Source organism: Phyllostomus hastatus, unplaced genomic scaffold (assembly GCF_019186645.2).
Source record: "Phyllostomus hastatus isolate PE091 unplaced genomic scaffold, TTU_PhHast_1.1 phas_scaffold_182, whole genome shotgun sequence".
NCBI classification, from domain to species: domain Eukaryota; kingdom Metazoa; phylum Chordata; class Mammalia; order Chiroptera; family Phyllostomidae; genus Phyllostomus; species Phyllostomus hastatus.
In genome coordinates, this window is record NW_025334013.1 from 14367070 (window position 1) to 14381534 (window position 14465).

The 14465-nt window shown below is 58.0% G+C and overlaps 1 protein-coding gene across 1 annotated transcript in view; it reads right to left on the reverse strand.

The window, feature by feature from the left end:
- The window catches only part of ASAP3 (ArfGAP with SH3 domain, ankyrin repeat and PH domain 3), a 43990-nt gene continuing 29525 nt past the window's right edge, over positions 1 to 14465 (reverse strand). Inside the window, 21 exon segments of the mRNA XM_045859800.1 lie at positions 1 to 1367; positions 2278 to 2327; positions 2330 to 2370; positions 2959 to 3184; positions 4026 to 4221; positions 4354 to 4461; positions 4547 to 4614; positions 5433 to 5548; positions 5709 to 5794; positions 6727 to 6904; positions 7136 to 7230; positions 7459 to 7592; positions 7682 to 7872; positions 7995 to 8043; positions 9141 to 9228; positions 9554 to 9623; positions 11565 to 11674; positions 11857 to 11943; positions 12125 to 12200; positions 12645 to 12730; positions 12963 to 13074. Coding sequence (XP_045715756.1) covers positions 1293 to 1367; positions 2278 to 2327; positions 2330 to 2370; positions 2959 to 3184; positions 4026 to 4221; positions 4354 to 4461; positions 4547 to 4614; positions 5433 to 5548; positions 5709 to 5794; positions 6727 to 6904; positions 7136 to 7230; positions 7459 to 7592; positions 7682 to 7872; positions 7995 to 8043; positions 9141 to 9228; positions 9554 to 9623; positions 11565 to 11674; positions 11857 to 11943; positions 12125 to 12200; positions 12645 to 12730; positions 12963 to 13074 — 2242 coding nt within the window. The 3' untranslated portion in view covers positions 1 to 1292.

The following is a 14465-nucleotide window of genomic DNA, read 5'->3' on the forward strand; positions in this document are numbered from 1 at the left end:
GACATTTTTTTTTTTTTATTAGAGATGAATGGAAGAACAAGTGTGGGCCCCGGGGGCCGGAAGACAGCTCTGCCACCGGGGAGCGCAGAGCAGTCGGTCTGCGCTCGGACCTTTGCCTTGGACCTTTGGACCTCGGACCTTTGACCTAGACCTCGGACCTAGACCTCGGACCTAGACCTTTGACCTGGCCTCGGACCTCGGACCTAGAGCCAGAACGTCCAGGGCAAACGGCCCGCCACAGTGCTGGCCACTGCCACCCCCCGGCCTCCCCTCCATGGCCAGGCCCATCGGCCGCTGTAAAGCGAGGGAGTTAGACCCTGATGAGGGCTTCGTGGGCCTGTTTTCTAATAGGTGGCTGAAGGCCTGGGTGGAACTCCCGGCACTGGGAAGCAGAACCGTTTCGTCTCCGCCCTCCCATTCCTGTCAGTGTCCTGTCACCTGTCCTGACCCTTCCTTCCCGAGACTGGAAGGCTCCCGAGTCAACCAAGAGAAAGCGGAGAGAAGCGAGAAGCCATCGCCCAGGACGCATCCTGCTAAGTCAAGGAGACCCGGCAACGGGGGCGAGTCCTACTCTGCTTCCTGGCTGGGAATACGGCAGGGGTCCCAGGAGGGCTGTCCTGTCCCTGACAAGGAGTGACACTCAGAATGTTTAGTTAACAGGCAGTGAGGGCGGCCCGGACACGGACCGGCCAGAGTGCATACGGGCTGTGGACAGCTGCCGTGTCGCGTCGGCCGGCCCCGACCCCCACACCACTGCCCCGCCCATTCCCTAGCTCAGCCCTGGGACCAGCGTCCCCGCGAGGGGCCACGTCTGCAGGGCCCTCGTCTCATCCATGTGGCATCTGCAGTGCCTGGTACAGGTCTGGGCCTAGAGCCAGAACTCAGGAAGAAAGCACTGATGAATGGACAAGGAGATGGTCCCTGGTCTGGAGGACGATGAAGGCAGGCTGGCCCTATTCTTGGGACACCCCCAGACTGAAGGAGGAAGCAGAGCCTTGGTCCCGTGGGGGGCTGAAGGCTGAGGGTCTGCAGTGGAAGCAAGCTCAGGGGCACTCAGATCCAGCCAAAGGGCCCCCTGTACCAGCGGGGGCGCAGTTAATGAGATAGAGGGGAAAGAACCACCATCAGCCCTAACGTGGTGTCGTCGGCAGGGGCGGGGGCCCGCGGCAGGGAGGCAGGCCAGCCTCAGGGGCACAGGGACAGAGAGAGCAAGACCCAGAGAAATGAACACCTCGGCTCCCCAGTCTTGTGGGCGCAAGTCCCAGCTCTGATCGTCGGGGGCCAGCGAGGAGCTAGTCTTGCAAGAGCTGCACAGAACTTGCTGGGAGAACCCCGGTTCTTAAGCCTCCTCCTTCAGTGAAGCCAACCTGGGGAGACAAGGATGAAAATGGGCATTTTTCTAAGCACTTATTATATACCAGCTGTTCATCTCACTCAGTTTCACAACTGTCCTATGGTGATGACATTATATCACAATACGGGGGTAGAGAAAAGCATCTCCATTTTATAGACAATGAAACTGAGGCTCAAAGAAATGAAGCCACTTGCTCAAGTCTCCTCACTCTAGAGCTAGAACTCTTATTGTCATACATGCTTCAACGAGAAGCATCAGCTAAATGCTGGGTAATAGATACCTGTCTAGGGACACCGATTCGTGTTTGGTGCCTGACTTTGACGGACTGAGGATGACAATCCCCAGGGACACCCAGCTCCTGCCCCTCCCTTCCCCCACTCCTAACACAGACCGCCCGCGCCACCCCTGAGGAATTCCCAGGGGAGCAAGGAACAGAGGAGGCTTCCTTCCCGATGCCACTGGCTCTGTCCTTTGCCATTGCCAGCGTCAACTAAACAGATGCACAACCTCTCTGCCTGGGAGCTGGTGAGCTCAGCAGACTGCGGGGGACTCCTGTGCTCAGGAAGACTGGTGCACAGCCACCCTCATCCTGCCTCGACCGCAGGGGAGTGATTCCTTCTCTCTGAGCAACCAGCCCGGCTGACAGAGCTTTGCCCGTCCTCTCCTGGGGAGTGCCGGAGCTTGGGCCTCCTCACCTCTGCCATCCCTCAAGGCCTGGGCTCTCCCCCGCTTCACCCAGCCTGGGCCGGAGCAGGGGGAGTGGAGCACCAAGACAGGAGATGGCCAAACTGTGGCCACCTTGGCCGGTGTGTGCCCCAATCCTGGGGAGAGGTCTCCCACCCTAATCCACCCCCTTTTGACCAACTCCGCCCCCAGGTACTCTGCCATCTCCCCTCAAATGACAGTCCTGAGCTCCTACCTACTGACATGCTCCTTCTGGGTAGGGGCTGCCTGGCTGAGGAGTGATCTTCCAGGTTCTGGCGCCCCCCCGCCGATAGGAGCGAGTGCTCTCGGAGCTGGAAAGCAGGGAAAGGCCAATGTGACCCCGATGCCTGCAGGGCTCCCCCGCCCCCGGAGCAGAGAGAAAGGGCTCAGGTGCAGAACGAGGCTGGAGGGTTTAGGATGGGTGGGTGGAGTCCACGCCCCCCCCCACAACTGGGTCTATCACAGGTCCCAGAGGCCTGGAAATGACCTCCAGAGAGTCGGAAATTTCCGCTTGTCTACTCCCCACACTCCCAACTGAAAGGGTGTGTAAGGAAGAGAGGACTGGACTCTGGGCTGAAGGTGGAGACGGAGTGAAGACCCCACTGACAGCCTCTAGGACAAGCCACACAGAAGGGACTCAGTCTTGCCTACTCCAGCTTCAGCTTTCTGGGTCCCAGATTCCTAACATTCCAGGCCAGACTCGGGAGCAAGTGCATAAAGCGGGGAAAGAAGTCTAATCGCCCTCCACTCGAGGTCTAGTATTTCTGTACTTGTCACGGGCTTCAGGGCTGGAAGGTATCCCAGTCTTCAGGCAGACACAGTTTTGAGGTGGGAAAATGAATGGATGCCCAGAGAGGTCAGGACACTTGCCCAGGTTGCACAGCTGAGCTCTCACCAACCTGAACCTGACAGGGGCGCACGTCTCCGCAGGGGTGGTTCCAGGTGTCAGGCTGGGTCGGGAGGTGCTCGGGGCTTCCAAGGTGCCCTCTTCAGAGCTGGGTGGGGTTTGGGTGCCACCCCCAAGTTCCACGGGGCTGGTAAGGCTAGAGGTGGAGGACGTCGGACTGCCCTGGCTCTCAGGGGCCCCAGGAGGCTCTGAGCTCAGGCTGGGGGCTTCGGAATGATCTGCAATCAGAAATGATAAAGCCTGTCTCTATCTCTTATTCTGCTCAGTTTCGAAGTGGTCTCTGGCTTCTAGGATCTCCCCACTCCCCGGCTGTCTCTCCAGGGCCCTCCTTCAGCTCTTCCCCATCGCGCCGCAGTCTCACCCACCCACCCATCCACGACGTTCATTCACAACAGCCAGGGCCACGGGGGCACGCTGCCTGGCGGTTGCTCACACATTCCAGGCTCTCAGTCCGGGCTCTCCCGCTCGTCCCTCAGACTCAGCTCAGAGGCTGCCCCCACCACCAGGAAGCCTTCCCAAACCACCCGGCAGTCCCAAGCGGACATGCTCTCTCCCTCTCCTGAAATCCCAGAACAAGCCCGTTCATTCATTCATTCATTCATTCATTCATTCATTCAACAAATAGTTCTTGGGGACAGCCAGGCAGCCGGGCACCGTGCTGGGTGCTGGAGAAGTGGTAGGAAGCAAAACACTCCAAGTTCCCGCCGCCCTGGGATTCACGTTCCTTATAGCGCATTCCGGTTTTTGTCTCCCCCACTTGACTGTGCCTCGGTAGCCCCCAGAGGCCTCAAGACGTAGTGGGTGCTCAGTGAATGCTTCTCTCTCTGTTTAAGTGAAGCACTGACGAATTTGGAATAAAACAGACCTGGGTTTGAATCCCGCAGAGGGGACTTCTCTAAGTTACTTAACATCTCTGCTCCTGTACTTGTAAGGGGAGATGACAACCCCCACCTGCGGGGTGACAGGGACCAACATATGTGCTCCGAGCTCAGTGCCCAAGCACACAGCAGGCCCTCAATGAACGGCAAAACGAGCATTTCTCTGGGAAGCCAACCATACCTCCACTGGTATGTCCCGTGCGGCCCTGGACCATGGCCCGAGAAGGGTTTTTGACCGGCAAGGGTGGGGGGCAGTCCTCACTCTGGCTCTGAGGGGCAGCAGATCCCAGGCTGGTGAGGGCCTCGTAGGTCTTGTTGCTGATGTCCATCCTCCCGCTGGCGCAGTGGACCGGGGCCGGGGCCTTCAGAGGGCAGCCCTGCTGGGGCGGAAGTGCAGGAGGGATGACAGCCTGGTTCCCCAGCGCAGCCCCGCCCCTCCCCCCAGCAGGCCCAATCTGGTTCTTTCCTTCTGCTGTCTAGAAGCCTGACAGGCAGGGACTGGGACCCACCTTCTCTTCCTCCTCCTCCTCACTGTCAGAGGCAGGCTCTGCAGAAATTCCCCAGGAGTAGTCCACGTGCAGAGGGAAGACGAGGGTCCCAGCCTGGGCCTGTTCCAGCTGCCAAAAACAAAGCCTGGACAGTTCAGAGGGCCAGGGCTCAGGGGAGAGAAGGTCAGGGTACCCCTCCTTCCCTGGACCTCACCAGCTCCACACACTCCTTGTGCAGCTTCCTCCTGGCTATGTCCAGAGCTGTCTCTCCGTCATCGTTCACTGCCAGGGGTAAAGGCAGGAGTCGGGGTCAGGGTCAAAGCCGCGTTAGAGCTTAGAGGTTAAGATGGGCCTCTGGAACCAAACCGTCTGGGTTTGAATCCTGGCTGTGCTACTTCCTGGCTGTGTGAGCTTGGGCCTTACTTTTCTCATCTTATAAAATGAGCATGATGGCCCTGGCTGCTGCGGCTCAGTGGATTGAGCGCTGGCTTGAGAACCAAAGGGTTGCAGGTTCGATGCCCAGTCAGAGCACATGCCTGGGTTGCTGGCTGGGTCCCCAGTGGGGGGGCACACGAGACGCAGCCACACATCGATGTTTTCCTCTCTTTCTCTCTCCCTTCCCCCCTCTCTAAAAATAAATAAATAAATAAATAAATAAATAAAATAAAATCTTAAAAAAATGAGTCTGATACTTGTAACCACCTGGCCAGGCTGCTGTGAAAAACGAAGGAGTGCGTGCGTGCAGAGCACTGGGCACCTTACCCGGCACATGTTACACAGTCAATGGGGGCTATCAGACTCACTGTCATTCAGGTTCAGCTCACGTTTGTTTGGTCAGGTACTTTCAGAAACAATATTTCCTTTTACCCTCTTAGCAGGCCTATTAGGTCAGTGGTATTATTCCCATTTTACAGATGAGGAAGCTGAGGCTCAAGAGCTGAACAGGCAAACCCCACAGTCACACAGGTGGTCAGAGGCAAGCCAGGGTTAAGACCCAAGTCTGGCTGCGAAGTGCGTGCTTGTGACCAGCGCTGTGCCTGGGGAAGAGGCAGGGGGTCCCACCCGAGGGGCAGTCAGGGGTGGGAGTCTGATGGCCCCACCTGTGCCAACGGAAGCTCTTCCTCTCAGCAGCAGCTTGAGGCAGTCGGGTTGGTTGTAGAGAGCAGCGTAGTGCAGGGCACTGTTCCCATTGGCAGCTGTGGCGTCCAGGTGACCGCTGCGGAGGTGTGGTCAGGGAGGAAGGAAGGGGAATCAAGAGGGGAGGGGTCAATGTCAGGGTAAGAAGAGGAAGAGGAGAGGAGGGAGGAAGAGTGGGAGAAGAGCAAGGCAAGGGGTCGGAGTGAGGACGTGGACAGACAGGCAGGGAGGTTTCTCACCCATTCTGAACGATGAAATCCACCAGGGGCAGGGAGGCCTGGGTGGCGACTCTGACAGCCAAGTGCAGGGCCAGCTCTCCGGGTGCCTGAATACACGTCCACACCTCTGAGTTTCCCCCAGGTCACTCACCCCCAACCCAATACTACCCGCTTGAACCCTTGCTGCCTCCTGACACCTCCAGAGAAGAAGCTGCCAGAACCCCTGTGAGATGAGACTGAATGGACAGACCTCACGTTGGAAAGGAGGGTGGAAGACCATCCCCTCATCTCTTCCTACAGTGGCTCTGGCTCCTCCTGCCCCCAGTCGAAGATGTTTCCCAAACTTGGTTCTCGGCCCTAGGCTCCCCTCTCTGCTCCTCTCCCTGCCACCCAGGGCCTCGGCTCACCTCATGCTTTCAGCTACCACTCACATAGGCTGTTCCAAGTTCTGACCTCCCCTTCATGCTGCACGCTCACTGCCCGCTGACAGCCCCACGAAGATATCAGACAGCTCACAGACATGCCACCCCCTCGTGGATGTCCGATCAGTCAGCTACTCCTATCAATTTTATCTTTCAAGTGTCTGATTGTCCCCCGCCCCTCTTCACATAATGTTTGTTCCTGGAAAAGCCATACACTGGCCTTCCTGCTCCGATCTGACCCACCTTTATCCCTGTCTAAGGGTGTTCAAGAAAAAAATGATACTAACAATTTACTGCACACCTATTGTGCACAAGGCCCTGCACAGACAGGACCAAATTCTCATTTCAGTGCTGTGGGTGCTATCATAGCCCTGCTTGACAGACGAGAAAAGACTCAGAGAAGTGACCTGCCATGGACCGCACAGCTAGGAGCGGACAGAGCCAGAACTCGAGCTCAGGTTTGCGTGACTGAACCTGTGCTGTTCCCCATCTACCCCTCTGATGGGTGGGCTTCTGCAGATGTCTGAGGCGGGCAGTGGGGAGTCACAGCTGGCCCCGGGGACCGGGGAGTATGTGAGAGTGGGTGGGTAAGTAGTGGTCCCCAGAGGGGTTCTCACCTGCCCCTCCGGCCCCGGCAGCAGCTGTCCGAAGTCCTGCCCGTTAGCGAAGGCCTCCAGGACCGACAGGAGGTCCCGGTTACAAATGGCCATCCAGAGTCTCTGAGGCTCCGGTGTGGACCGCCGGGCAAACCTGTGCTCCACATACTTGGCCACGATATAGTCCCTGCGGGCACTCCTGCCAAAGACAACCGCTGGGTCTCAGAGCAAAAGCAGTTTCCACCCAGCTGACCCCTGGAACCAGTCCACAGGAGACAAGGGATCTCCTTTCCCTGGAGTCTGTGCTGGACCCTTACAGATCTGAGGCTCCCCTCTCCCCGGACTTCTGGTCCAAGATGCTTCTGGGACCTTGGGAGCCAGCGGGGCAGAATCCCCAGCCAGGACGCCCTCCATCGGAGAATCCCCTTACATGTCACTGTCAGCTGAGGGTTTAGGGCCGCCATGTGAGGGCAGCTGGGCTTCCATGACCTCATTGAAGCGTGTGTTTCCGATGTTCAAGGCCAGCTGGAATCATAGGAAAGTAAGACGAAGTGGTTAAAACAGCGCCCCCTGGCGGACGAGCCCTCAGAGATACCCACTCTCCAACTGTCCGCTTTTCTGGCAGTTCCAGATCGGGCCTCACCCCAGCCACATCCCCCTAGACCCCACAAGCTCTGGCTGAGCTAGTCTGCCCAAGCCCACCTCCTGATCAAGCCACACCCCGCAACCCCTCTGTCCCCGCCCCACCCTCACCAACAGTTCGGAGGGACACAGCAGGTCCAAGGTGAGGGACTGCATGCGCGAGAATCGCACGCCCAGCTCTCGGTGGACGCCAGAGCACTGGATGCAGGTGAGCACGCCCAGGTTGGTGCTGAGCCACGTGGGGTCTGCAAGGGAGGGCAGCTCGTTCCTGGAGGTGTGGGTCCCTCCCCGCCCCTCCCACCACCCTCCTCCGAGGCCCCACGCCCGCTCGGACCTGCAGCTCCGCAGTCGCAGCACTGGCCGTTCCCAGGCCTGTTCTTCACCTCCGCGATGAGCAGCTTGGTGAGGTCCTGGAGCTCCCCGTCCAGCCCAGCACTCCCGCAGGGCCCTGGGCAGCCGCTGGGCTCCCCGAGGAAGGCACTGCTCAGAGCTTCGTCCTTGCTGTTTTGCAGCACTGACACCCACCTGTGGAGAGTGTGTCCAGCGGTGTGGGGAGGGTACGGGCCGGAACCCGGGGTTCTGCCTGTCAGGCTCCCTGGCTCCCACCCCCTCTGCACTCCCCAGGCTGGTGGTAGAGAAGCACTTACGCCTCACACTCATGTTCGTCCTCCGCCTGGAAGTGGTACGTCCTGTTGTCTGTGGGGAGAGGAGGAGATGTCTGGGCTACAGAAGTCCTGCCCGCCTTCCCTGAGCCCAGGGAGTCTGCACCCAAACCACTGGCTCCAGGTGGAGCGCTAGACCCTGAGGGCCGAGGCTTAGCCGGGAGTGGGCCGGTAATGGCAGCGGCCAGCAGAGGGGGCAGTGTCTCAGCAGGGACCTACAAACACCTACAGAGTCGATCCCAGCAAGACTCTCTGCGTGCAGCCCGGATCCCAAGGTCAGGGGAGGTCTTCTAGGGCACAGGGCCCCACCCAGCTCACAGGCAGTGCCTCCTCTGAACCCCGCTGCCACCACCCCACCTGGCCCCACGGCCCCTATCTTGGCTCCCTGCTCCTCATCTCCTCCCCTCGCCCAGCCTGTACCAGCTGCCAGATGGTTGCAGCGGAAGGTTCTGCGCTAACCGCACCTCTCCCTTGCTCCAAGACCCGCCTTGGCTCCCTGCTGCCGGGAAATAAGGCCCACACCTTTAAGAGGCATTCCTAGGCTTCATCCCCGACTACTCCTAGGTGAAGACTACACTCTGGCCAAACTGGCCAGGCCTACGCTCCTGTTTTTATGCCTGTCCTCTCGCCAATCCTGTCTCCTGAAGCGCCCCCCCCTCCCCCGCCCAAACTCTGCCTCCTGGGTCCTTCAAGGCTCCATGCTCTCTCCAGGCAGCCTCTCCTGACTGCGCACAGCAGGGCAGCCGCAGGCCTCCCCGCTTTCATCTTCGACAGTGCTGCTGTGTCTATCTGCACCTCTCTTCTGCAGCCCCCCTCTGGGCCTCCAGTCACACCCCTGCCGGAGAGGGCTCCCCAAGGGTGAGGCCTAGGCCGCTGTCCACCTGCGCCTGCCCCAGGAAGGGCTGGCACCGAAGGCTCCGAAGGATGAAACGGGAACTTGTTGAAGTAATAATAATTCCAAAAGCCAAACTACCCAAGTCCATCCAACTGTGCTTTACAGAGTGTCCGTAGCAGCCGTTCGACAGACAGGTGTGGGGTTGGACACAGGCCCCTGATCGCTGCCACCTGGCTGCGGACAGGTCTCTCAGAGGAGCCTTGGGCTGCTGTGGGGAGGGGCCAGGGACTACTCACGAGTCACCAGGTCGAAGCACTTTTTCTCCTCGGGGTTCGGCCTCACTTGGCACGTCAGCAGGGTCAGCTTCACCGGGGGCCGGTTTATCTGTGGGAAGTCAGGGGTGGAGGGCATACATGTTACCCTCTGGGCCTGCCAAACCCTCGAGGCCTCTGTTTCTCAGTCTGTTAAATGGGCATAATCCAGTTCCCGTTTCACGTCTCCCCTCTCCCAGCACCCCAGGGTTGTAGAATGTGGGCCGAGGCGAGGCTGGGAGCTTTGGGTCCCATCTTTCCCTCCACAGGGGGCTCCAGCAACCCGGATCCAGGTTTGGGGGTTGGTCTTAGAGGAGAGGGCTTGACACTTGTCCGCTCGGAACACCAGGAGGAGAAAGGACCTGGGGTGCCGCGACACCCCCACCCCCGGGCCTCACCATGCTGTGTGAGATGGTCAGGCAGCCGTACTTGACTCCGCACTTCCTCTTCTGCCAGACTCTTCGAATTCTGGGGCCCAGAGGGATAGGAGACAGTGACCCAAGGCTTACACCTAATTCCTCTGTGTCGGAAAAGAGTCCTGGCCCAGATCTCCAGCCCCAGCCACACCCCTTCCCCTCTTCTGTCCCCCCACCCCTAGACCCGTCCCTTTTGGCACCCCCTTCTGAAGGAGGAGACGCAGCTCTGCCCAGAAGCAGCTCCCAGTCTGATGGGGGAAACAGCCTCACTCTCTGGGAATCCTCATGCTGAAGGGGACCAAGTGGCCTTGACTCTCTGAGAGCTTCTAGTCTGATACAGGAGACACAGCCCCCACCTTAGTGCATTCCTCATCTGAGCGGAGGCCCGGGCACTTGACCACAACAGATTACGGGTAAAGACAAAGTGAGATAAACACTGGGACCCCAGAGACACAAGGAGCAAACCCATGCTCCGAAGCTGCGTAACACCACTGTAAATGTTAATCGGTTTAAGTTACTCTTCTCTGATAAAAACTGACTAGAAAGCAGAAACATGAACACATGAGACAGATACTGAGCCAGCAGTATCCATCGCTGCAGATGCTCATCGAAACACAAGAAAAACATACACACAGACAACCTAGTCCTGTGGGGAAATAGGTACAAAACGGCCACTCTCTCTAGTGGAGAGCGCCCTGAGTCGCTGCCTGAGCAGGCTTTTATTAAGAATACAGACACAGTTTGTGGACTACAGTCTGGCAGGGAAGATCAAAAGGAATAGGTAGCTTTCAAAGGTGCTGGTAGATCTCCCGCTGGGATTCTGGGCTGAGATTTTGGGTTTTATCACTTAAAAAGACTACAGGATCTAAAAGGCTAGTTTCATTTCCTGCCTGTGCCTTCATATTCTAATTCAAGAGCATCCTCCAGCAAGCAGATCTCACAGGATCTTGCATATTCTGTGTCCCAGGCCTGATTACCCAGGGGGTCCACCGACTCCGGTCTGGGCTGCACCACCCCTGTTATTTCCGCAGGCCTGAGTCGGGTAGAGGAGACAAAGGCAACCAGGAGACTTGGATTTCTCACAGCCAGAACAAGGACTCAGGCTTTGACAAAGGCAAGGGGGCAGAAGTTGATGTTGATCACCCCCTCATTTCCATAGCCCCCCTAGTCCTTCCCTGAGGCTTCCTTGTGATCATGCCTGTCTTAGACGATTCCCCCCTTGGGAAATCTTGCCAATCTTTGGCTAACTGATCAAGCATCGGAGGCCAGGCACAGAACAGGCAGCGTTCATGCCAAAGAAATAAGTTTTGTCTCCTTAGTGGTTCTTGGTCTGGAGATCTCTCACTCAGCCTAAGTCTTGGGGGGTTACAGCTTCCTGAGACCAGGCAGGGCAGACTCCAACAAACACACATCCCATAGAGTCCTTTGCATTTCACAGACTGGTTTTTTTACACCGGGGGGCAAGGCACAGGCAGCACTGTCATTTCCAGGCGTGTTCAGTACACTGGAGAGGTTAGGCATGAGGGCGTGCAGACTGTCGCAGGGGGCCCAGCCTGCGGCCCGTGGGCCACATGCAGCTCAGCGTGGCTAGGAATGCGGCCCAACACAAAATTGTGAATTTACTTAAAACACTATGAAATGTTTTTGTGTGTGCTTATGTGTCTCAATGCATTTAACATGTGGCCCAAGACAACTCTTCATCCAGTGTGGCCCAGCAGCGCCACACGTTGGGACACCCCTGGCAAGGACACAGTAAGTGCTCAGAAAGTGTCAGCGGCTGCTATTGTTCTTCTTCACGTTATGAACAACCAGTGACTCTTAGAAGTTCCTGTGCCCAGGACTGGGATGATTTTGCATGGCCCAGTGGAGGGTCCTGGAGCCCTCAGGGTTTATGCAAATGATAAGAATGGTCCTTCTGGTCGGCAACTCCAACCCTGACTTTTACTGTCTGTGTGGCTTTGGGCAAGTCACTCCAGCTCTCCGGGTCACTTACCCATCACTTTTCTTGTATAGAAAGCCCACCTTCTCCGTCCCAAACTGCTTGTTGCCTTGGTGCTGGTGGATGCTGTAGCCACACCCTGAGTTCTTCCGGCTCGTGTTCTCCTGTTCCTCAGACATGCGAAGGGGACCTCAGGTTGGAAAGAGCCCCATCCTGCAGGGGTCTCCCGCAAGGAGACTTAAGGGGATTCTGAAAAGTCTCCCTTCTCTCCTCCCAGAGCGCCCCCGCCCCCGGCATGGAGTGCCACGGGGGAAAGCACTCCTTTTGGGATGAACCAGGGGCTGACCTCTCTGTTCTCAAGCTGCAGCATCCCTCGGAGGGAGTCTCGGAGCTGGGTCAGCTTCTGCAGCTCCTCCTCTTGGGCTTGGCGCAGCTGCGGGACCGAGGGCAGGACCCCGTCAGCAGCCAGCAGATGTGCCAGGCGCAGAGCCCAGGGCCAGAGCTGCAGGGTGGGGGCCTCTCCCCCGGGCCAGGGCCAGCTCTTCCACACCCACAGATTCTCCCGGAAGGACGGGGGAGCTCGACCACGCGCCAAAGGGTGAGGCCCGACTTACTGCATGTACCGAGGCTGCCAGCTTCTCGATGAAGGGGGACAGGCTCTGAGCAGCCTTCCAGCCATCTTGGAAAAAGCTAAGAGGTGCGAGGCCAAACAAGGGACCCGAGGGAAATGAAAATGAGAGATAAAGCACGAAGTGTGGGGCAAGGGCTGTAAGGATCACCGGGCAGCACGGGCTAATGGTCAGGAACAGGCACCCTGGAGTTAGAGTGTCTGGGTCCGGGTCCCACTTACTCTGTGTGTGAGCTTAGTAAACCTGAGCCTCAGTTTTCTCATCTGTACAATGGGGATAATACGAGTACCTGCTCACACGGGTGCTGGGGGATTGAGTGAGATCAAGCGACACGTGGAGTGTGCTCAGTGGAGAAGGGCTGTAACAAACATTACCCACGAGGGACAGACACATGGAGTCCTTAAGGGGCTGCCAGACCCTGGGCATGGGCCCTGGTCTGTGTTGCCTGACAGGTTAAAGGGCGAGGAGCACTGGGGTGGGGCCGGGGATGTGGGAAGAAACCTACTTGTGCTGGGCGTGGAAGAACTTGATGAGGCTCTGCAGGAAGTCGGGACCTTGCTTCATCTGGCTCTCCCCGGCTTTGAGCAGGTACTGGGGGGCGGGCAGGGCAAGACGTGCCACATGAGCAGAAACTATGTCCTGGGGACAAGGGGCTGCAGTCCCCTCCCCAGGCTACTCCTCTCGGCCATGAGTGAAGCTTGATGACATCCCGAGGGCCACCTGACTGGGGCCTGAGCTGAGCCTGTGACCGGGCCCCTAGAGGTTCGGGAGGGGCAGACAGGAAGACGCAGCCCACCCTCCCCTCCCCTGGAGCAGCCGTTACCTCGCACATGTGCAGCTGGAAGACGCGCCGCTCTCTGTGTGTGTCCTGGGCCACCTCCCCAGGGTTCCCTCCTGTCGCCCTGGCCCGGTCCCTGTCCTTCTCCAGCCTGGTCCTAGGCCCCAAGGAAAGAGAGGTCTGAACACCTCTCGCGGGCCCCTTCCACATCTCACCATCCCTACGGCCTCCTCTCTGCCGCGGGCACATGAGAGTGAGGGGGCCCTCCTGTGTGCCCGCTGTGTGTGTGGGGGGTACACAGTGACAAAGGCAGATTTGGAGAACCCACAGGCTCGTGGGGGGAAAAGACGTGAATCAAATCACAGCCTTGAGGAGAGCGGTGGGGGGTCAAATGGGGCACTCGACCTTTTCCAGCTGCTCAGGAATTGGTGTTTGAGCTGGGATCTGAAGTCTGAGAAGTTGTCTCGGAGGGATCTAGGGCTGGGTAGGAGGACCAGAGCATGTGACGGCTGGAGGCAGGAGGGATCAGGAGCCCGGATGGAGAGGGAGGTGGTTCCAGGTGAGCTAAAGAGGGGCCAGACCATGCAGGGCTAACTCAGACCCTGTCGAGGTTCTTGGTCTTTATCCCAAGAGCAACGGGAACGACTTCAGGGTTTTAGGCCGGGAGGCGATGGGCTCAGATAAGGGCCAGGTGGGGAGCTGGGCCCCTTCCGTCTGATTTTACTGAAAGGGATTTAGTACCATGTGGGTTAGATGACCACTAAGTACCTTCATGCTTCTGAGCTGTGGAGTTTCCCATGCAAAGCTTAGGAAAACCTTTGTTCTTTTCTTTGTAAGTGAAGATAGAAAGTGCTTCCTATCCGAGTGACTGAAAGTAACCTGGGCCTTCTCCCAGCAGATCGCAAGTGCTGGCTGTTTTTCTCTCTGGGGGTGGGTGGCAATGTGTGTACACGGTTCCCTGGAAATCCCACACCTGTCAGACCACCCACTCCCACCCAGGAGAGCATTTCCATCTCGGAGGCAGGGCGCACGTGACCACGAATCCTGTAGAAAGGAGACGTCTCGCTGAACAGTTCTATGCCCACGTGGGGGCCAGCCCTGAGCACAGAAGACAGATGTGGGACACACTACGAGCTGCATTACTTTCCCTCTTTGAGCCTCAGTCTTCTCATCTGGAAAGTGGGGACCCTTACCTGTACCCAGATGAGAGAAAGTATGCGACAGCCTCAGCACATAGAAGATACCACAGCTATTATTGCTACAGGCCTCTCTGCGCCTCAGTCTCCCATCTATGAGCAGAGGGAGCAATGGCCCAGAATGGTCTCTCTGGCTCCACAGCGCCAGGCCTCACTGGGGTCAGACCTGTGGGATCGTGTTTACAGGCAGAACCTGCACCCAAAGCAACGTCTCAGCCTTGGGCCTAGAGACATTTCTGCCACACGGGTCTTTGCTGTGGGGCTGTCTTGTGGAGGCAGGTTGCTTCGCAGCATCCGTGACCTCTACCCACTAGATGCCCATCTCCCCAGTGGGGACAATCAGAAATGTCCC